Source organism: Alosa pseudoharengus, unplaced genomic scaffold, assembly GCF_046254945.1.
Source record: "Alosa pseudoharengus isolate Yale_2024_CS ecotype anadromous, Long Island Sound unplaced genomic scaffold, YU_APseudo_1.1 YU_APseudo_1.1_scf_6, whole genome shotgun sequence".
Classification (NCBI taxonomy): domain Eukaryota; kingdom Metazoa; phylum Chordata; class Actinopteri; order Clupeiformes; family Clupeidae; genus Alosa; species Alosa pseudoharengus.
This window is the reverse complement of record NW_027468848.1, coordinates 10,972,901-10,996,027: the sequence shown is the minus strand read 5'-3', so window position 1 is coordinate 10,996,027 and position 23,127 is coordinate 10,972,901. Positions and strand designations below refer to the sequence as shown.

The 23,127-nt window shown below is 41.8% G+C and overlaps 2 protein-coding genes and 1 long non-coding RNA gene across 3 annotated transcripts in view; 2 read left to right on the top strand and 1 right to left on the bottom strand.

Moving 5' to 3' along the window:
• Positions 1 to 23,127, top strand: part of LOC143106365 (uncharacterized) — an 87,104-nt gene that overhangs the window by 3,920 nt on the left and 60,057 nt on the right. The window lies entirely within an intron of this gene.
• Positions 1,012 to 7,989, top strand: LOC143106359 (uncharacterized). Its single transcript, XM_076270637.1, has 10 exons — positions 1,012 to 1,267; positions 2,994 to 3,094; positions 3,459 to 3,596; positions 4,051 to 4,208; positions 4,292 to 4,428; positions 5,172 to 5,265; positions 5,396 to 5,725; positions 5,807 to 5,972; positions 6,088 to 6,212; positions 7,405 to 7,989. Exons 2-10 carry the CDS (start codon positions 3,001 to 3,003, stop codon positions 7,726 to 7,728), a joined length of 1,566 nt encoding a protein of 521 aa, XP_076126752.1. The 5' UTR covers positions 1,012 to 1,267; positions 2,994 to 3,000; the 3' UTR covers positions 7,729 to 7,989.
• LOC143106356 (tripartite motif-containing protein 16-like) lies at positions 13,565 to 21,517 on the bottom strand. Its single transcript, XM_076270633.1, has 8 exons — positions 20,902 to 21,517; positions 19,573 to 19,668; positions 18,778 to 19,011; positions 17,173 to 17,344; positions 17,033 to 17,065; positions 16,754 to 16,813; positions 15,336 to 15,392; positions 13,565 to 14,307 (listed from the first exon to the last, which is right to left on the bottom strand). Exons 1-8 carry the CDS (start codon positions 21,484 to 21,486, stop codon positions 13,793 to 13,795), a joined length of 1,752 nt encoding a protein of 583 aa, XP_076126748.1. The 5' UTR covers positions 21,487 to 21,517; the 3' UTR covers positions 13,565 to 13,792.

The following is a 23,127-nucleotide window of genomic DNA, read 5'->3' as shown; positions in this document are numbered from 1 at the left end:
GGCTCTGAGAGACTGCTTCGAGTGCACTGACTGGAGTGTGTTACAGAATGGAGAGGACCTAGAGGAGGTCACACAGTGCACAACTGACTATCTGAACTTCTGCATGGACATTGTTGTTCCCACCAGAACTGTACGCTGCTTTCCCAACAACAAGCCTTGGATAACCAGCAATGTCAAGACCCTTCTTAACAGGAAAAAGATGGCGTTCAGAGAGGGGGAAATGGCAGAGCTGAGGCGCGTGCAAGGGGAACTCAAAGTCAAGCTGAAGGAGGCTAAGGAGGACTACAGAAGGAAGGTGGAACAGAAGTTGCAGGAGAACAACATGAAGGAGATATGGGACTGCATGAAGACTATCACTGGCCTGAAGAAGAGCAGCAGCTCTGTGGAGGGGGACCTGGACAGGGCGAACCAGTTGAACCACTTCTACAACAGGTTTGACTGCCCTGCTCCAGCTCCAATGGCGGTGGTCTGTCCACCATCCCCCAGCCCCCACACCCCCTCAATACCAGTGCAACACTCACAGGCTATCGTACCCCCACCATCACTGGATATTGCACCCCTCCCCCACATGGCGATCACGAACAATGAGGTGACAACGACCTCAGTCAACAGCCATCAGACACACAGATCCCAGATGCACCCCTCCCCCCTTACACCCCCCATCATCACAACAGCTCAAGTGAGAGCCCAACTAAAAACACTGCGCAGCAATAAAGCAGTGGGGCCTGACAGACTGTGTCCAAGGCTACTCAAGGCCTGTGCTGCTGAATTAGGGGAGCCACTGAAGCAAATCTTCAATTTGAGCCTACACCTTGGACAAGTTCCAACACTGTGGAAGACATCATGTCTCACCCCTGTCCCTAAGAAGCCACACCCTAGTGAGCTTAATGACTACAGACCTGTCGCTCTTACATCACATGTGATGAAAACAATGGACCGGCTGGTCTTAGGTATGCTCAGACCCCAGGTACGCCATGCACTAGACCCGCTACAGTTTGCATACACAGCAAATATATGAGTGTTAAAATGTTAGGGACGGTGTTGAATAAAGAGTGTTGGTGTTATTTTAACACCACACAGTTATAAAATAGCACTGTTAGTGTTGCCTGTAACTTATTTGCGTTGTCAAATCGGAGTGTTAAGCTCAACAGTGTTGATGCAGCTCTAAGCCACGCCCTTACGTAACGGTTGTCCAGGACGTGATCAAGAAGAAAAACTTTCTCCTGCGCCATTTTCTTTCACATGGGAATACGCAAAACGGTAGAAGGTAAGTGATTAATTTGACTGTCTAACTGGGTATTCAATACTTAGTCATACACCTATTTAACATAATTAATATTTGCTTCATTTGTTGTGCTTATTTAAGTTGTAACCGTCTGTTTTGTATTGTAACATTAGGTAATAGCTAGGTTATAGCAAAGATTTTAGCATGACTCAACGTTACTCTCAGGTTATAACGTTAACGTTAGTGAACAGTTTACTCCCTGATAATGAACCTACTGTGTAAGCGGGAATATATCGTTGGACTTGTTAAAAAATGAAGTTATTAGGCTGTATTGGTTATGTCAGAGTTGAAAATTGCAATGTGCAGTGTTTAGCGGGAGTAGCATGTTATTGCTAACTAGCAAGCTGGCTAACGTTAAGTTAACGTTAACGTAGTGCTAGTCACATTTGGTTGCTGCAAGCTGAGATGGTGAAAACATGTAGCATGCTAGCCATCATTGACAGGATTGGTGTGACTTATGACATGGACTTCTAACCATGTCCATATTTGTCTACAAAAATACATCGCAACATCGAAAAAGCATTACTGGTAGAAAGACGTTGCGAACGCAGCATTAAAAACTACACCGTCACCTCCCATCAACGTTAGCGGTTTCGCGGTATTTCGGAACGTACGAAGGGGCCGGAAGAAGCGGAATGTTCTTCCCAACCACCGACTTCATTCATCGAGTTGATCAAGTAATATACCAACCACGAAGAAAGATAAAGGAAGAGAACAGGGTGGCATTCTGAGATGGTAGTGAGAGAAGGAATGGTAATATTTATTTTAGCCCTGTTGATGAATTGGCTGAAATAGGCTATGCAAAATATAGATTTGGTGAACCAGGGGAAAATGAATGTTAGCCTCCTGTAATACTCGTCTTCTCCAATACAAAGAGTTGCTACTGACAACTCGACTTGCATGCATGCTCATTTTCACCGAATATAATCTTCATAACGACAATTATGTCGATGTTGTATAATTATAAGTAGGCCTACAAAACGAAAATTTGCCCACTGACCATAAGTCAGATATTTCAAATAAATATAAATATATTTGATTAGGCTATGCTGGGTTTCGTGGAAGTGAAAATGGCTGTTTTAGTAGTAGTATTAGGCAGTATGGAGTCAGACAGGCTCAGGTCACCATGGACATAGCCAAATTTTGCAGGAGACTCGATATACAGGCTAATTGCAAATATGACCTGTCAGGATCCTGCAGGGACTGATTGACTCATGTGACTGTCTCCACCCTTGTATGGTCTGCACTTCCTGTTTCATTAGTTTCCCTTTGTTTCTGCTCGCACCTGTTCCCCGTAATTGTCTTTTTGGTCTAGTCCAGTCCTCTGTCTTTCTGTTAATTAGTCTGTGTATATTTACCTGTTCCTCTGTTCTTTGACGGTTTGTTTCTCTGTCGTGTTGGAAGTCTTGTAAGTATAGTTTGTATACTTAATAAAACGTGGTTGTTCATACTTTTGTTTGAAAGAGTCTTGCGCTTGGGTCCTATCCTGTCTACCCTGACAGATTAGATTAGATTTTATTAGATTAGACAGTGTATAATACTAATAAAACAAAATCTAGAAAAATGGAATGAACTGAAATTAATTAGGCACTGATATTCTTTAGACTCGTGTTCCTGTAAATGTCAGTCATTCTTAATCTTTGAAACTGGTGCATTGACATGTTTAACTGTTTGCCTAAGATTTATGTTGTATCAATTTATTTTTTAGCAAAGAAATGCTGGTTCAAGTGGAGTGCAAGGGTGTCCTGAAATGGGTTCGAATACCAATGAAGGATGATCGCTATGATTACTTTCAGTTCATTCAAGAAGGTAAGTAAAAGGGTAACTCACCCATTTTTCACATTACACCTATTATTGCATGCCAATATGGGTCAGTTCTTGATTATTAACAGCCAAGTGAATAAACCTCATGATTGTTTTATTCTAAAACAGTTATTTCATTGTGTTATAGGTTAAAACTTAATGGCATGTGTTTGTGAAGCTGTTGCCAAACAGCTTTTATGTACATTATCACCACCTTCTCGCGGCAGTGCATTGGTAGTCCAATGATTACCATTTCTGTGTATAGGCCGCACCCGAGTATTAGTTGCAGAGATGCAGGAATTTTACAAAATTACTGTATCAACTGTGGTTAATAGTTGAGAAATTACAGTTTTTGTTTTTTTTATTTCAGTTTCAGCTAAATTCAACCTGCCAAACGAATCTGATGTGGACCTGAAGGACTCATCAGGAGTTGATGTAGATGCTGACATTTTTGATGAGTTAGTGAGATCTGCTGCAGTGTCTTTCAAGGTGTTCACTGAGGACTCTGGTAAGACACAGAAATGCCCCTCCCATTGCATTTACATTTAGGTCATTTAGCAGACACTTTTGTCTAGAGTGACTTAACCCATTCGCGCTGGATGCTGCATGACGCAACATTGACCCTCCTGCTGGATGCTGCGTAGCGCAACATTGACCCTCCCGCTGGATGCTGCGTAGCGCAGCATGCTTTTTATTTCATGTTTCTAGGTGCTACAGAGGCTTAGATATTAAATTTTGGTAGACGTTGACAATTTTTAGTATGTTTTCAGAAAACCCTCAGGAAATAAGGTTATTTAGTCTAGAATGCCATAGGAATCTAAAGGCGTTTTTAGCAGGCATTTTAGGAGTAAATGGGTTAAAATGAGTACATCTGTCAATAGGAACAGAAACAACAATATTGCTATTGGGTGATGTTGCCTTATGTAAAAAATATCCCCCCCCCCACCCCCCTCTTCCCTTAGCTGAGAAAGAGGTCTCTGAGGCCTCCTTCTGCTCAGATGAGGGGTCATTCTCATCAGTTGAGTCTGCGAGTTCAGGCTCCACTGTTATTACAGAATGCACCAAAGCACGGAGAAGGCAACTGGTAGAAGGACCACCTGACAGTAAGGCAGCAAAAGATGTAAGTAGTTCTTAGGTTGTTGGTAGGATGTCAAACCATTTTCAAAATGCATAGCAAGTTTACATGCAACGTCTATATTACAGATGGTCTATGTAGCTCTACATCAAAAAACCGGGGGTGAAGACGTATTCAAAGAGTACAACGCGACCAAAGGCCTTTCTGATCAAACAAGAAGAAAACTCGTCAACATCCTGGTGGCAGATATGATCGAGAGTCATGGGTAAGTGACCAATAAAATACAACCCCAATTCCAGAAAAATTAAGACGTTGTGTAAAATGTTAATGAAAACAGAATGCTATGATTTACAAATTATGTTATCCCTTTATTTAATTGTGAATAGTGCAAAGACCAACATAACAACTGTTGGCACAGAAAATATTTCATTTTGAATATGATGCCAACAGCATGTCTCAAATGTTGGGACAGGGGCATTTCTTTTTTTTTCTGGATTCTCTGAATATTTTCATGCTGTTATCTACTGTAGATGAAATCCCCAAATTTTTCGTAATTTCATGTTAAGAAACATTATTTTTATTTAATTATTTGGCCACCCAAAATGTTAACCTTTACCTTCACTTCTGAGAGGCTCGAATGCTTTTTTAAGAAAAATGTATACCCAATCATGGTGCCAGTTAACCTAATTAGTTGTGAAATGTTCCTCCTTTTGTTGTCTATTACACAACTTTTCTAGCCTTTTGTTGCCCCCGTCAACTTTTTGAGATGTGTTGCTGGCATCAAATTCAAAATGTGCTTATTTTCCATGAAAGTTGAAAGAAATTTGTAATTGTCAGCATTTATGTCCTTTTTGCAGCAACTTTTTGGGAATTGGGGTTGTAGTCTACTTCATAACTGAAATACTTGTTAAAATGTCTGTTATATACTCTGTTCTCAAGCTTTTACACCAGCCATGTTAAACTTATTTGAACTACTTTTCAAACTGACCCTGTCTTGCTATGGTGTAGGAGGGTCCCACCAATCAATGTCCGTGTGTCCTATGCCCTTGGAATAGTCACCCTTTTCCCCAATTTGAAGGATAAGGCTTCACCAACTGGTTATGTGAGTATTTCCTCATTTAGTCTAATTTGGTCATGTATAGAGAAGCCTTATTGTGAGGTCCTGATACAGACATCAGCTTTGATGGATTTTAATATTGACCGTGCCTCTTGCTTGTGTTCTTGTCTGACAGGAACATTACTACGATCCTCACAGTGGCCAAGGTTACCTGGCCTACAGATTGAAAACGGTTCAGCGCAATATCACAAGTGACTTTAAGAGGAGCTCCAAGTCTGCTGATCAACATGGCCCTAAGACCCTGCGTAAGACATCAACATCTGAGCAGCTGTCAGGTGATGAATGCAGAGAAGCGATGTCCGTGATGAAGCATTCAGCAGACCAACCAGTTGTTAAAGAGAAAATGAAGGCAACCTTCAAGCACCGTCAGAGTATGCTGCACGATCCAGACCAGTCTTCAGTCATCCTAGATCACTTTCCCCGATTCCTGGATACACCAGGCTTGGTAAGAATAGAGACTAGCTTGATGTACCAATTATTAAATATGTTGTGTACCATGTTTTGACATGGTTTCTGTTTGTGTTAGATTAACCAAGACTTCACAATGCTATTTGGAGAAGACATCTCAGGCAAGTTTATTGCAAAATGGCCAACGTTCTACAAACCTAGGATTATCACGGTCAGCGAAGGCCTTCGCCCTGGTACTCATGTGGATGACCTTCTGTCTGCTCAAGAGGAATCAAATGATTATGGTAAGTGTCCACGGATTGTGTTTGCCAGTGTTCTTCTTATGCACCCATGAACTATGACTGTGTATACTCATGCGATTACTCATGCGATGTGGGTGTTGCCATACTAATCCACTAGGATGGGACAGTGACTTGGCAGCTATCCTCCTGCTCGTTCATCTTTTGCCTCCAACCGCAAAAGGAAAAAGACATGGGAAAATCAGTGCCACTGAAGCGACTGACCATGTGGTCAAGTTCATGAAGGTACGTTCGGGACATAAATGGTGACTGAATATTGTTTTGCCTCTTAACACTTAATTTGCCTATGATTTGTCACCTTCTTGGTCAGCTGTGTGTATCTCCCCCCTCACAGCAGTTAAAGGGACACACCAACATTTAGGGAAATGATTTATTATTTATCGTCTCCCTCAGAGTTAGATCTTTGCGTGCAGTAACTAAGTCTGACACACCCACTGTTAGCCTAGTTTAGCACAGCTCATTGAGGTGGGCAGATGCAACAAGCCTACAGTATAACTCAAAAGTGACATTAGAACTCCAACATTTTCCCATTTGTATGGAAACATCAATGTAAAATGAGATGCAGTGTTTTCTAAGCATATACATCCTTGGAACTATGTTCTAATTCAGGCGAAGCACTACTTGGGCAGAGTGATTTGCATGCAGCACCTAAAAAGCACGGTGTTCCTTCTGAAAATCCCAAGTAGCAGTGCTTTGCCTGAATGAGAATGTAGTTCCAAGCATGCACATGCTTAGAATATAGCTGTCATTTCACATTTAAATTTTAAACACATTGTAATTATTGGTCACATTATTCAAATAGGACGATGTTGGCGTTCTGTTGTCACTTTTTTTTTTTTTTTAATTTTAGGCTAGTTGGTCAATGAATTATGCTAATCTAGGCTAACCGCATCAGACTGAGTTACTGCACGCACAGTGACGAGAAGGGTATGCATCATCATATCTAACTTTGGGGGATAACATATTGTATTGGGGGATAAAATATTGTAATGTTCCTTTAAAAGAAAACGCCTCTTAGCAAAGGATGGGTGAACATGGGATATTTCATCTTGTTTAATATATATTGTATATATTTTACGGTTGTAGTCTGGTGACCAAATGGTTGAAGTATATTGTTTACATAAAATAATGCTCTTAAAATGATTTGGTGATATTTTATTCACTGTTGTGGTGACACTGTAATCAAGGAGGCCAAGATAATGAGGGAATTCATTATTTATTTAATATGTATGCACGTTGCTCTTGGTTGAATAGATATTCAGTAGATCCCAAAAAACTCTGCCTTTAATGTGCCATGTCATTGAGGTGTTTAGATGCCTATCCAGCTAAAGGAAGGTAGAGAATGTTTTTTTCTGCCTCTTCGGTGTTTAAACAAACACAAAATACTGTTCCTAATTTCCCCTTCCAACACTCTTAGGTGGGGACGAGCATGGTGACATTCCTTGACAGAGTTGGATCAGCACAGCCCTTCCTCCTATGTGTTGGAGAAAAGAAGAGTAGTATCCAGAAGTTTTACGTCATCCTCGATCAGAAGGCCATTCCCTGCGTGGCACAGACAGCTGTGGCTGCCTTCGACGAACTGTTTAAGGCCCACTTTGTCTTTGCTGTATCCTACGACGAGGCCTTGTGCAACTTCTACACCTTCATTCAGACTACCGTATATGGGATTGACGTCGGCACTACAAAAGAGAGTCCACGGGTCAAGGAAATCAGGGCAAAAGTTGATCATATTGAGGTTTGAAAATGTTCACCTGTTACATTTGCAAGGTACAGCACAAAAGTTGCTCTTTTTTTTTTTGCCCCCAACATTTGAAGTCTGGTCATGCTTTGTATCCAGGACATTGCGTTTGAAATGTGCCGAGACCGGGTGTTTTTCTGTTTTTTACACATATTGAGGATTGAAGAAACATTTATTGAGAGTACATGGAGACTGTGTAGCTTCAAGTTCTGTTGACCCTCCTATGTGTATTAAGATTATAAATATCATTATCAAAGATTTTCACTTGAAAATGATGAAAGAATGTACAGTATATTGTGCCCTACTGCAGTTTTGTCTGATGTGCCTTGAATTGTGAAATGATTTAATACAAAGGTCATTTTTTTCTAAAATTTCTGCCATTTGTCTTTTATTTCAGTTAGTGGGGTATTGGGGAATTTGACACCAGATAGATAGATAGATAGATAGGTAGATAGATAGATACTTTATTGATCCCCAGGGGAAATTCAAGAAATACCAATAACACCAGCTAGTGTTATTGGTATTTACACCTAGTAGTGTTAACTATTAGTAATTTTTAACACTTGAGTTTTGTTGTATTCACACTACACTGGTGTTGGTGTTGAAGAAAGCAGTGTTCTTTTTTAACATTTTATCTTAACACTAACACCAGTGTAGTGTGAATTCAACACCATAAAGTGTTGTATAGTATTGGTGTAGTGTTGAGTTTTAACAATATACAGTGTTGATTCAACAAAAATTGGGTGTTGACTTTCTAACACTTTCAAAAATGTTAATTTAACACTAGAGAGAGTGGATGCATATAGACACTTTGCTGGTGTTAAAATTAACACTGTGGGTGTTAATTTAACACTGGCAAATTTGCTGTGTACCAGGAGAAAGTGGGCGTGGACGATGCCATCACTTATCTTCTACACAGGACACATTCTCACCTAGACAAGGGGAAAAGTGCTGTGAGAATCATGTTCTTTGATTTCTCAAGTGCTTTTAATACCATCCAACCCCTCAGACTGGGAGACAAGCTCTTGCAGATGGGTGTGGACGCTCACCTGGTAACCTGGATTACAGATTACCTGACCGAGCGACCACAGTTCGTCAGACTGAAGAACTGTTTCTCTGACACTGTGATCAGCAGCACCGGAGCGCCACAGGGAACTGTGCTCTCTCCAGTCCTGTTCACCCTGTACACATCTGACTTCTGCTACAACACCGAGGCATGCCACATGCAGAAGTTTTCTGACGATACTGCAATTGTGGGGTGTATCAGGAACGGGCAGGACGAGGAGTACAGGAGCCTGGTGGATGACTTTGTGCAATGGTGCAAACTCAATCATCTTCAACTCAACACTTCAAAGACCAAGGAGATGGTGGTGGATTTCCGCAGGTCTTAGCCCACTCTGCTACCAGTCCACATTGATGGGGTCAATGTGGAGGTGGTAAGCACCTACAAGTACCTGGGTCTCCACCTGGACAGTAAACCCTGATGCACTCTACAAGAAAGGACAGAGCAGGCTGTACTTCCTGAGGAGGCTGCGGTCCTTCAATGTGTGCAGCAAGCTCCTCAGGATGTTCTACCAGTCTGTTGTTGCCAGCGTCCTTTTCTATGCAGTAGTATGTTGGGGAGGAAGCACAAGGAAAAAGGATGCAGGGCGAATTGACAGGCTGGTAAGGAAAGCTGGCTCTGTAGTGGGAGCTGATTTGGAGTGCATCACTACACTATCTGACAAAAGGACCCTGAACAAACTGATCAACATCTTGGACAATGAGTGTCACCCACTCCACAGCACTATTGTTAAGCAGAAGAGCCTGATCAGCTGGAGACTTCGCTCACTGCCTTGCACAACAGACAGACTGAGAAAGTCATTCGTCCCCAGGGCCATTGAGCTGTTCAATGCTTCACTTAAGGGAAGAGGAGAGATAGACTTCTCTGCATAGTCTGTCTGCCTCTTTACCCCCCCCCCCCCATGTTTGGATACTGTCTGTCCACTAGCCACTTTTTACCACTAGCCACTTATACCACTGTCTTTCTGCCTCAATGTTTGCGTGCTATATTAGCACATTAGCACATATGCATAACCACTCCCTCCATGCCACATACGAACTGTGGCCACGCTTATACCTTTTCTTAAAATAGTTATATATATATAGAATATAGATATATAGACTTTATTTCTGCATTGTTGCACTGTTGGACTTACTCATTTGCACTATCACCATGACCACTATCACCATTGCACTATCACCATGACACTCACTCACTCACACAGAGCACCTTACCTTACCTTACTATGCACAGAGAATCACAGGCTCAGTCCCTGCCTCAGTCATTACAAGTGCCTCTTGATTGATTAATCACCACTATGTGGATACTGTTAGTTATTATAATTTGTATTTTAGTGTATTTAGTATATTCTTTATATTCTACTGTCCTTATTGCTTAACTGTGTTTTTATATTATATACTTTAATTACTTTTTCTGCTGTTAGTGAATGTGTGTGTGTTGTCTGTATGCTATTGAGACCTTGAATTTCCCCTGGGGATCAATAAAGTATCTATCTATCTATCTATCTCTATCTAAATGCACAGCCAGAGGACCATTAGATAAATCTGACAAAAATCTGACAGTAATGCATTTAAATCTGGACCACTCTTTCATATGCTATAATGATGTGTTTTATGCTTTCTTTGTCTCTCTGTGTGGCATAAATAGTTTATTTCTTTTAAAATATATAAAGGATTATAGGGGATTTAAATTTAAGAAATGGATGGACGTTTCAATATGTATTTTGACTGTACCATTTTTTTTTTTTATTTCTTCCTCTTTAGATATATTATTAAAAAACAACTCAGGTGTCTGTGGGCTGTTAAATGATTGTGATGTGTCTGTTAGTAGAATGATGTAAAATAATTATGAGTAATGTGATTCTACACATCTAAAGGGCTCCTGCTCACCCACACAGAGAAAGGACTGCTTGTGTAATAAATGTGTTATGAGATAAATTATGACTTCATTACATGTTTTTCATGTGGAGCATCATTGAATTGAACCATTAACTTGGTTTCTCTGCCAGGCTTGATCACCTGACCATGATGCCATCTCAGACTAACACCATGTCCAGCTGCATGTGATGTGAGCGTTAGCAACTAAATCTTTCAACAGTTCCATGCGCCAGATATTTCATAACGTTTCATAACTAAACCAAACCCAATATGGACTGGACAAACCCCGAAATTTGTTTAAACTATTCGCCAGTGACAATATATTTTAGAGATTGTCATAATAGGGCCCTAGGTTGCTGCTGAAAGTGGTCTTGGTGGGTGGCCAGTAGGTGGCACTCTACCCTCTGGCCAAAAAGATCGATCTCAACGCCCCAGTGCAGCAACGGGGACACTACTGTAGGAGATGCCGTCCTTCGGATGAGATGTTAAACCAAGGTCCTGACTCACTGTGGTCATTAAAGATCCCATGGAACTTATCGCAAAGAGTAGGGGGTTCCCCGTGTCCTGGCTTAATTCCCAATCTGGCTCATTCAATCTGGCCCCCTAATCATCACCCAGTATAATTGGCTCATTCACTCTCCACCTCAAGCTGGTGTGTGGTGAGCGCTCTGATCCATAATGGCTGCCGTGCAACACATTGGTGGTGGTTAGTGAGGTTCCCCCTTCCCTGTGGAAGAGCTTTGAGTGTTGAGAAAAGCACTATATAAATGTAATGTTGTTATCAGCTTCATTGCACACAGGAAGCCACTCAGACTGAGTCTTTGCTGTCCCACAGAAAACAGATGAGTTCAACATTCTGATCTGGCTTCAGAGTCAGACGGATTGTTCTAGAGTGTTCTGTCTGACAACATTCTAGAGATGGCACATTACCAAGGCTGCATCCTCTGATGTTTTCTTTCTCATAGACTTTAGATTTAGACATAGACTGCAAAATTGATTGTTTTCAAGAGGGCTTTATTGTTTCTCATCTTTTGAAATTTCTTTTTATTATTTCCACATGTCCTATGATAAGCACATTCAGTAGTAACTTCTAAAAAAGTGATCATGTGTACTTTTTTCATTTATTTATTTTGTTATTTATCAGGCAAATTGAACAAAAAGCATCAAAAAACACAAGACTACATAGCACGAGGCAATTGTTGTTAATTATTTTGTGAATACTTACCGTAAAACTTCAAATAATCGCCGAGTCCCTAAGAGACGCCTGTCTCTTTTAAACGCCTGGCGTGGCTACAGGTTTGGGTTAAAAGCCGGTCTCCAGTAGAGGCCTGGTCTGTTTTTTAGTTTCGGGTTGTATTTAATCTTCTAAAACCCGTCAGATCGTCTGTTTAAAGATTCGCAATGACACGAAAGGAGGTTACAGTGTGGAGGTTACAGCAGTTACAGCAGTGTGAATTAGATGTTGCACGTCGTTGCAAGCCGTCGCAAAGCATTCACCTTGTCTGGTCACAGTTGCAAGGTTTTAGAATGTTGCATCAAGTTGCTGCTCAGCTCGTCGCGAATCTTGGGTGTGATTTGGGCTTAAGTATGGCGCAGACTGCGCACGTTATGATTATGGCATTAAATGCGGTGAAAAGCTAGAGTTCCAAATTGTATAGCTTTTTTTTCAATATGAACTATGCCTATATGTCCGACTTTGTCATCGTTCAATTCATCCCTTGTGTTTAAAATTTGCGGATAGGCCGATTGTAAGCGTGTTTTCATGCTGGCAACAAAACCAGAACGGTTCGCGGACGTTATTCTTTATTCTAAATGCCATGGCGATACAGAGAAAGAAGTCAGAAAAATAATTTACCTTAGACTAGGCTATATTAGAGCCCGTCTACGGACATTCTCTGGCTATATACTGAAATAGGTTAATGATGTTAGTCAAGTGCGCTTCTATGGGACTGGTGTGTGCACGCACAGTTTTTATTGATGAGTCGGAGTGGCAAGTGCTGCGCGTAGTTGCAGTGGCTGCCCGGCATTATAAAACTTCTCACTCTTAGACCTACTCATACACGGCGGTGAAATGGCGTATTTAGCTGTCTAAATTCGAATCATATGCTGGGGGAGAAATTGTCGGACATCCATGATTATTTTGTTATTCAGCACCCCAAAAATATGTTCCCGCGCGCCTGGAAGTAGGCTATGATTTGAATGTAGACTGTTGTCAAATTTGGCAAATACAAAACGGGAGAAACAATATGGTTCATGCTCTCTCATGCTGTTTCATTCCTGCCGAAAAGGAGGGAGAATTAAACATTAAGCACGTTCCACTTTTGCATAAATAATTCCTGAACGGTTTTGCTCAGGGCTGATGATGCAACTGTATTTGACAAAGGACCGATATGCTATTTGCTAGTGACAAAATATGAGCTTTCAGTGTGATACGATCTCTTTTTAAATTACGTAATTAAAACGTGTTTTATCTGTTCTGTTTTCTGCATCTGTTTTATCTGGCTATCCCTGCGGATCTTACGGTATCTCACTCAATGAACAACATCTCAACACTAAATGAATGATGATCCATAATTGTCATCAGATAGCCTAGTCATATAGGTAGACATTCAGTGTGTTTGAAATAATTAATTCGATAATATTTTCCATCTTTGCAGAGGAAAAGTTTTGTGTAAAGGGAATTAAAGGCCTGTCTCATATAGACGCCTGTCTCTAATACTAGCCCGTGCAGTTTGGCAATTTGGGCAAATAAAAGCCCAGGCTATTCTTTGGAGTTTTACGGTAGTTGAATACAGACTCAAAAAGATTTCCTTCTAGTCAGGATCCGAGGGGGTGAAACACTGGGCTCATCAACACATTTCCCACCCAATAGATTATGTGTGGTGTGCTGATGTGTGTTCCAGCAGAGGTCTACAGGTGAGGGAGTGGTTTTGGTCTTTTGTTTTCCCCAAGAACAGAGAATCTCAGACAGCTGAAAGGCAGCTGCCAGATCCTTACATGTGAGTGGTGGCCTATATGTGCGCTGATGAGATGGGATGTGTTTATAGGTGTGTGTGTGTGGATGTGATAACAGCATCTATCTGTATCTGGGGTCTTTACATTTCTGCCCTGCTGTGTACAGTGTGGGTCACAACAACTTCACTGATGATCTAGTGAATATCCAAAACCCAGGGTAGAGTGTGTGAGTGAATGTATTCTGGACTCTGTGCAGGAGGGTCATTGTGTCAGAGATGCTGTAGAAGGCCAGAGTTCCTGCCCTGTGATCCACATACACTCCTATTCTGGAGCTGGCCACTAGAGGGAGTTTAGTCTCTTTATTATTGTGCTTGAAAGAGGTGCTGGAGCTGTAGGAGTACAGACTCCAGGACTGATCATTACATCCAAACCCACACTCAGCACCACCTCCTTTCCTGCTGATGCTTTTATATGAGACTCCTATAAAAACATGCCCACTCCACTCCACCTCCCAGTAGCAGCGTCCAGACACACCCTCTCTACACAGCACCTGAGGCCACTTATCAAATCTCTCTGGATGATCAGGATATGACTGGAGCTCATCTCTCCTCTCCACCCTCCTGTTCCCCTCAGACAGATGGAGTTCTCTGTGTGCTGTGTTTGGATCCAGTGTGAAGTGACAGGAGTCTGATGGAGGAGAATAGAGAACAGGACACACTTAGACTACTGTGTGTGTGTGTCTCTGTGTGTGTGTGTGTGTGTGATTCTGTACAATTTTGTATGAATGACTGTGTGTACTGTAAGTGTACCTGTGAGTATGTTTCACTGTCTGTATTCAAAAGATTAAAAGTAGTATTGAAAAAAAAAATGTGTGTGTATGTTTCAGTGTTTCAGTGTGTGTTTTGTGTGTTTGTGTTTGTGTGTGTGTTGTTTGTGAAGTATTGTGAATTATGTAGATTTTATTTATTTTTTAGATTTCTAATGTCCCTTAGCCTGGCTAACGTCATACCCTCATCTCAAATGAGACGTGGGTCTGGGAACTAGGCATTCATTTTCTCGTATTTGAAACGTGGTTTACGAATGCCCAGAGCCGTTTATTGGGCGCTACGAATGCCTATCAAATGCGTCTGTACGTAGCTCATAACGGCTTCGGTGTGTCGTCATCGTCTTGCTGCCCTCCCTCCGTTCTGTGATTGGTCCCCTAACTGAGGCGACAATTTGCTCCATGGTATCCAGGCTGCCTAGCAGCGTGAATTAAATCGCGCGCAAGGCAGCATGGGAAAACCCAGGCTAAATGTCCCTATTAAAAATGTCAAAACTGTGCATTGCTGTGTGTGTGCACATTTTTGTATGAATGGTCGCATGCATGTGTACATGTGAATGTGTGTCAGTATCTCAGTGTACTATGTACAGTTTACAATGTGTGTCAGCTGTCAGTAAAATTATTAAAAGTGTGTGTATTTAGGTGTGTGTGTGTGTGTGTGTACTTGATGTGATTGTGTACATCTTTTGTATAATGGATATGTTCTGAAGTGTACATGTGAGAGGGCCTGTCAAGTGTACATGTGAGAGTGTCTGTTTTCAAAAAGATTAAAAGTGTGTGTTGTGTTATGTTTGTCAGTTTATGTGTGTGTATGTGTGTGGGGGAGGGTATGTGTGTGATTCCACAAATACTTGGATGGATGACTGTGTGTGTACATGTTTGTCTCACTTACACTTTAAGAACTCGTCTCTGGTTACTGGCTCAGTAAAAACAGCCTGGACATCAGACACTGAGAAAGAAGAAATGCATTATAACTAACCAAACTTGAACCAAAGTGAAGATGGAGATGCTCTCATTCAAGCATCACTGATCTTCATCAGGATGGGAAGAGCAGGTTCAGAAGACCTTCAGATGTGGGGGCTGCTGGTCTAGTGGTTTGGGATCTGGGCTTCCAAATGGAACACCTAAAGGTTGTGAGTTTGATCCCAGGGGCTGCCACCATTGTGCCTCTGAGCAGGGCACCTATCCCAAGCTGCTTCAGTAGTTCCTGTAGTTAGTTCACTGTGAGTCTCTCTGGATAAGAGTGTCAGCTAAATGACTATTCATTTTGTGTGTGTGTGTGTGTGTGTGTGTGTGTGTGTGTGTGTGTATGTGTGTGTTTGTGTGTGTGTGTGATTCTGTACATTTTTGCATGAATGACTGTGCGTAAGTGTACATGTGACTATTCAAAGGATTAAAAGAAAGTATGTGTGTTAATGTTTCAGGTTTGTGTGTGTGTGTGTGTGTGTGTGTGTGTGTGTGTGTGTGTGTGTGTGTGTGTGTGTGTGTGTCTTAATCCAACAAACTGCAGAGCAAATGGGTCCTATACATGTATTATTAAACTGAATGATCAAAACCATCTGGGTAAATAACACAAGTAAACATTTGTAAGTCATTTTGCCTAATTAATGAATCATCACACTGTTAGTCATGACCAACATGACGGCATGGATCATTATGCACAGGTATATAGGAGCAGGCCTCAATCAATTATTTGTATAGTTTCTCAGAGTGCTGCACCGAACAACTCATATACCTGTAACAACTTATAACAGGAAATGAGGGAAGGCAAGATAAGTAAGTCTCCAGCTGTTTAAATATTAAAGGCCTACAACCCCCCACTGACAAGTAGCCTACTATGGAGATATCCTCACTCAAGACTCCCTCATCTTCATTAGGAGGGTAAGGGCATGTTTAGAGGACCTTCAGTTCTAACCCACCTCAATCAGTTCCTTAGCACAAGACAATTGCATACGTAATGGGTGTAATCTACTGGTTTGGAGTCAATTTTAAGGTGACTCTACCTCTGATCTCCATCAGCTTGTGCCTCTGTCTGTTGTTATAGATACATTTGAAGATCTAAGTGTATTTGCTTTTTTCTCCTAAATCCTTCAAAAAAGTCTTACCCTCATGCCTCTTACGGAATGTTTACCCATAATATATGATGGGCCTTAATTTCTTATAGGGACCAGCAACACCCCCATGCCTCTAAGTTTTGGCAGCTGAGAAAATATATGAAAGATGAAAATATTTTCATGAAACTGTTATTCCTTTACTAAACCACAGATGTAAGGGCTTAGAGGCTATTAGAATCAATCATTAAAGACTTACTGTATGGTGGCAGTTCCTCCTTACTGTCTGTCCTTCTGACTGGGAGTTCAGGATCAGTATCTGGGAATCAACACATAGACACTCATTCACCCAGGATCAACAGAAAAAACCAACACACATCTCAGTTTGCATATATTATCTTCATGTGTACTCCATTTCTTTTCTAGAAATGTTTCCTTTTAGCATTTGTAACAGGCCTGCCTGAGGCCTGTTACAGTAGCTCTGAAAGGAAGTTATATTTCAGCTGTAGAATGTAATGTAATTTAATGACAGACTCACATTCTAAAGACTGGATGATCTGGATATGTGTCACTGTTGAGAGACAGAGACAGTCAAAATGAATCCATAACAATTCGGACAGAACAGTGTCTTGTAAAAGTAGTGCATGGTTGTGTGTCAAATCTAGATGATTGGCCAACCTGCTGCAGATATCTTGGCTACTTCCTGCTTGAAGATGCCTTCTAGTTTCTCCTCCAGCTGCACCTTCACTGCAGAGACAGATTCCTTCACAGTTTCAAAAGAGAAACTTTGGCTGAAGCTCATGCTGGTTGAAACTGGTCTGCAAGGAGCAGCAGTGACTGACACAACATTCTGCAGAGAGAACCACAAGGTGAGAGTCAGGGCTGCTTCCCCAAAGGCTGCAGACATAATGGGTTAAATCACTTAAATCTGTTTTGGGTTAAATCAGTTCAATCTGATTTGGGTTAAATCAGTCTGTTTAGTGTGTTGGTAATTGTGCATTCATGTGTTTAAGTATATGTGTATGTTACATACTATACCTACTGCATGTAAAGCAATACAATCCTTATCACACATTACACAACACACATACAGTTATTGTTACACACCATTGTCTTTGCACAGAAATATATATCAACTGAATTCTCTCTGTCATAGGAATTGTTGTTATTATGACCAATGACCGCCTTTAGAGTCTCATAATTGTTGGTCCATGATTCCTGGGACACCAAAACACAGAGGCACATGAAACTTGGTGGGCATATAACACCCTATACTTTCACAGAAAATAAGCGTTTGGTCCAGAGGGGCCACTCCCTCCCTGTGCTGGGGCCCCGAAAGCCGAAAAAGTTTTCGTTTAATAACTACCCACCCCGTTGCACCCAAGATAACGAAATGTTTGTGGTATGCTAGTCTTAAGGGCTCACATCAACCTAGTCCATAACCACTCATTTGTGATGTAGTACTCCCCAGTAAAAATGAAAATGCAAAAACACCATGTTTAATCACTACCATCTTCAGCTGAGATGTCCTGAACCGCTCCAAATGTGATGTGTATGATCACCCTGACAACCTCTGGGGGCGTGCCAAGTTTTGTGAAGTTCCACCCAATGTTTGCTCATACAAGAGATGCATTTGTATGCGTACATTTAGTGACTGTACAGCATGTAGATGGTGGTGTTGAGTGAAGGGTTGCCCGTAGGAGATGTACAAACTGAGATGCTGAAATGGAGTGTTACGGTTCACCACAGGAAAACCGCAACATAAATTGGAGAACAACTGGGCTCAAAAGGGGTATTTATTTACGTTCCCTAAAAAGGGCAAAAAGCAGGCTTGAAAACCGGCAAACATGCTCAAAAGCGTTAGAAAACTGGAGACGACTAAGTGGTAGCAACCAGCAGGAAAACCCCAGAAAATGCTCTGAAGACCAGGCCCAGAATGTGCCTTTTGAAGAGGCTGGCCAGGTGCACTGCATCCTGGCTAATTGGATCACCTGATTAGCAGACATAGAAAACGGCAGGTAACAGCACTCCTACCACACACAGCCAGTAGGGTGTGCCAGAAATCATGACGGTAAATCATAAGGAACTTTGTGGGCCGTAACATGGACCATACACACGATTACCCCCCCCCCCCCCCCCCCCCCCCGCCCCCCCCCCCCCCCACACACACACACACATATAGTCCTACACACACAAAGACTGCAGAATTGAGCATCATACTTTGTACCGCTGTGCGGTATATCTAATTATTATGTTATTTCAGAATGCAATTAATGATGTCACCTTGAGGAAATGGATGTGATCATCTGTGTGTGAAAGCTGCTCCAGCTCAGCATCTCTCCTCTTCAGCTCAGCAATCTCCTGCTCCAGTTGCTTCAGGAGTCCTTCAGCCCGACTCACCTCAGCCTTCTCCTGAGCTCTGATCAGCTCTGTCACCTCAGAGCGCCTTCTCTCAATGGAGCGGATCATCTCAGTGAAGATCCTCTCACTGTCCTCCACTGCTGTCTGTGCAGAGCTCTGTTAGGAGACACACAAAGAGGAGGGCAGGAGACACACAGAGGGAGGTGAAGCTGAAAGTGTTTCATGGTGTCAGTGGTTCTTTGTGTGCTGTAGAGATGGCAGCAGAGGCACACTTACTCACTGGGCTCACACCAATCTGGCCTAAAGGTGGAATTACAACTTGAAACTGTTGACTCTTTCCATCCCTTGGAGCTCAGCAGTTATATAACAGGCTTAATTTGACCCAAGAATTAATGGTATTTTGCAGCTTAATTACTAATGTCTAATGATTTTGCAGGTGTCTGCTATTTATCACAAATTCAGCACATGTCCATTATTAAGCAATAGACCAAAACAAAATTAATTCTGATAAATGACAATAATATGACAATAACATTTGAAAGCTGAAACCTTCATCAGTCTGCTGTTATCTTCTCACCTCAATTTCTCAATTGAGAGTCTCCACAGCCTTCCTCAGCTCCTGCAGCTCCCTATGAATACCTTGTGTTTTTCCTACTGTACATAACATTTGAGAGCTGAAACCAGCTGTTGTCTTCTCCTCTGGTCAGTAGTACTCACCTTGAGAGTCTCCACAGCCTTCCTCAGCTCCTGCAGCTCCTTCTCTCTCTCTTGGATTCTCTGCTGGAATCTCATCTGGGTCTGCCCCAACTGCTTCTGTTTATAAAAATACAGACATGCTATGTGCAACTAAGCCTCCTATTTATTTATCAAAATAATGACTACAATTAGGCCATAGTAATTTCTTGATGGCAACACAAACAACATAAACTCATTTCAGTTGGAGAACTGGTATTAAGCTTTAAACACAAATCAAGCTGACTGTGTGCCTGTAAAAACATTGGACCTTTTGTGCGGTATCACATTCAGGTTGATACTGCCATGTCAATGTTTGATAGATTATACAATACGATTTGGACTTTGCACCTGCTACGATTTCCTGGTTCATATTTTCTCTAATGAGAAAGAGAGTCTGCAGAAAATCAGTAGACTTTACAGTAAGAAGTATAATGTTCTTGTTATAGACCTCTCCAGAATAAGTCCCGCCTCCGTAACTTCCGTATCCATCCAACTTCCTGGCGTGGATTGTCTATGGGGAATAACATGGCGTTTCGAAATATCATACCGGTAAAACATCTGTAGGTAGCGAAATTGAAAAAGCTGGTGGGCAGATTGGCCTACACACTTCTGCCATATAGTTTCCACTGGATTTTTTGATTGTCGGTGCCGTTTAAGTAGTTTACTATAGACTATACCAGTGTTTCTCAAACTTTTTCAGACCAAGGACCACTTAATCAATAAAAATAGCCTCACGGACCACCTAGCTAAAAAAAAAAAAAGTAGACCTACTTCAACAGTAAATTACACAATAGGCCTACTCACTGATTGTCTTTGCACCTTGCTTATTGTGTCAGAGAATTTATATGATTTAAACTGGCATGCCTTACATAGGCAGTGTTGCAGAAATGTTTGGATTTACATTATAATATTGCAAACAACTCATCTATATTATATTTTACCACGTCTGCTCACGGACCACTTGGGCTAGCTTGCGGACCACCAGTGGTCCCCGGACCACACTTTGAGAAACACTGGACTATACTACTCAAACGGCACCGAAAATCAAAAAATCCAGTGGAAACTAGATGGCAGAAGTGTGTAGCCCAATCTGCCCAGCAGCTTTTTCTACTTTGTCACCTACAGAGTTTGACAGGTACGATCTTTCAAAACGCCATGTTATTTCCCATAGACAATCCACGCCCGGAAGTTGGATGGATACGGAAGTTAGGAGGCGGGATATATTCTGGAGAGGTCTATTATACAAACACATTAAATGTGTATCAGACCTTTCAAATAAAATTAAGAGTAAACTGTATCTCCCGTACTTACCTGTTTGTTACTCCTTTCTGCAGCAGCTGAGACTGTGTCATGGCCTTTATGTTCGTCCATCGTGCACAGATAGCACAGATAACTCTGATCGGTACGACAAAATATTTCAAACACCTTCTTATGACAGGGGCACACCCTCTCCTGTAGCTGACCTGTGGCATCAATCACTGCGTGTTTTCTTGGATTTACATCATTATGAACTTTGAAGTGAATGTCACAGTAAGACACCAGACACTCCAGACAGGACTTCACGGCTTTGAGTTTTCTCCCAGTGCAGACATCACACTCCACATCTCCGGGTCCAGCAGAACACTGAGCAGACACAGCACCCTCGATTCTGGTCTTCCTACATTTCTCCACCATTTCAGCAATCAGAGGGTTTTTGTAGAGGACAGGTCTGGGAGTGAAGGTGTGTTTGCACAGGGGGCAGCTGTAGACTCCTTTCTGATCCTCCTGATCCCAGCAGCCCTTAATGCACCTCATACAGAAATTATGTCCACAGGGAATAGTCACTGGATCCTTCAGTAGATCCAGACACACTGGACATGTGAAAGAGTCTTCCTTCTGAGAAATCGCCTCCGCCATTTTCTAGCTCTCACACACACCAAGCACACACTCTGAGAAGTAGCAGAGTGAGAGTTGAGTTAAGTTTCTGTTTTGCTTCATCAGAACTCTCAGGAAGAGGTAGGGCAAGTGGGGGAGGGTGGGGATGAGGGAGTAGCCAATCAGATACCTCTGTGTCTCAGTCAGAGACTGGAAGAGGCGGTTGGATCAGATTGATATATAGGACACAAACCACAAACAGAAGTGGACTCAACACATTGTGATCATGCGCAGTTATGAAATATATTCTGCGCTATGAATCTATGGACAATGATAGTTGAGCCTCAGGGGTCATGTTTTCTATCAGGAGTCTCGAGTCCAGAAGCGTAGCCAGAAATGTTGAAATGGTGGGCACAGAAAAAAACGGATGGGCAAAGCCAATTTGATTGAACATAAGAGAGGCCTAGATTAGATACCCCATACAAACAGTGATCATAGGCATGTTATATTCATGACATGAAAGTGGAATTCATTGAACGCTTTTGATCACAGCTGACAAATTACACAGAAACATTTTCAACTGGAGCAAAACAATGCATGAATGTATTAAAAGTAAAACAGGTTTCACGGCCAAGTATACTTGCGTATACAAGGAATTTGGCCGCTGCATTTATCCCATCCGTGAATTAGTGAACACACAGAGCACACAGTGAGGTGAAGCACACACTAACCCGGAGCAGTAAGCTGCCTTGCTATAGTGGCGCTCGGGGAGCAGTGAGGGGTTAGGTGCCTTGCTCAAGGGCACTTCAGTCGTTCCTACTGGTCGGGGATCGAACTGGAGGGTACCGGAGGGCTTATCATAGGCATGTTACATTCATGACATGAAAAGTGGAACTTATTGAACGAAAATGCCAAATTACGCAGTCAGCTAAACATTTAAACTGCGCAAAACTGCATGCACCCAGCATCGGTGCATCACATAAAACACAAATTGAAGCAACAAATTGACCATAGGACAATTTTACTGCAAAGCCTTTTCCCTAGGCATGCAACGTTTATAACATAAAAAGTGGAATATGAACGCATTTCATCACACCTGACAATTAAACGGAGCTGTTGGCTGTTCGCGATTTGACTGATTCTTGAGCTCTCAGCAGAGTGTTGACTTTTTTAAATGGTGAACGTAAACGAAAGAAAGCCCTCTAAATGGACGGGCAAGACTGACAAGTAGACGGGCCTAGGCCCGTCCAGGCCCGCCCGTGGTATGCTCGAGTCTCTGCCGTTCAGATCAGTGTGGTATGTTAAGAGCCACTGGGTCCGGTGTTAAAGCACCACTGGTCTGGTGTAAGCACCACTGGTCTGTGGTCATAAAGTAATGGCCCTTGTAAGGTGTTCATATTTTTATTACACAGCAGATGTTCCCGGGTATGGAGGACCCACCACATTATTAGGCTTTTAAATCAATACAGCCATAACAATTTATGTAAAAATACTTAACAGATGTTTACTTTAGCTCAATTACCAATGATACAGACATCATTTATGGTTTATATTTGCAATTTACCCCTGTGAGATCACATTTATGATCATATGATCATTTTTCGTTTTATTTTTGAGATTTTTATTTGTGAAATGAAGAAATTCAATTATTAAAAAGGTGAAAAAATAGAAACAAGATTTTTG

Bases quoted from the DNA above. Each gene is read 5' to 3' on its own strand.
- LOC143106356 (XM_076270633.1), bottom strand. From the start codon at position 21,486: ATGGCGGAGGCGATTTCTCAGAAGGAAGACTCTTTCACATGTCCAGTG. The intron at 19,669-20,901 runs GTAAGTACGGGA...TTTTATAAACAG, and splicing joins CAGAAAGGAGTAACAAACAG to AAGCAGTTGGGGCAGACCCA. The intron at 19,012-19,572 runs GTGAGTACTACT...GTCTCCTAACAG, and splicing joins AGGCTGTGGAGACTCTCAAG to AGCTCTGCACAGACAGCAGT.
- LOC143106359 (XM_076270637.1), top strand. From the start codon at position 3,001: ATGCTGGTTCAAGTGGAGTGCAAGGGTGTCCTGAAATGGGTTCGAATA. The intron at 3,095-3,458 runs GTAAGTAAAAGG...TTTTTATTTCAG, and splicing joins CTTTCAGTTCATTCAAGAAG to TTTCAGCTAAATTCAACCTG. The intron at 5,973-6,087 runs GTAAGTGTCCAC...CTAATCCACTAG, and splicing joins AGAGGAATCAAATGATTATG to GATGGGACAGTGACTTGGCA.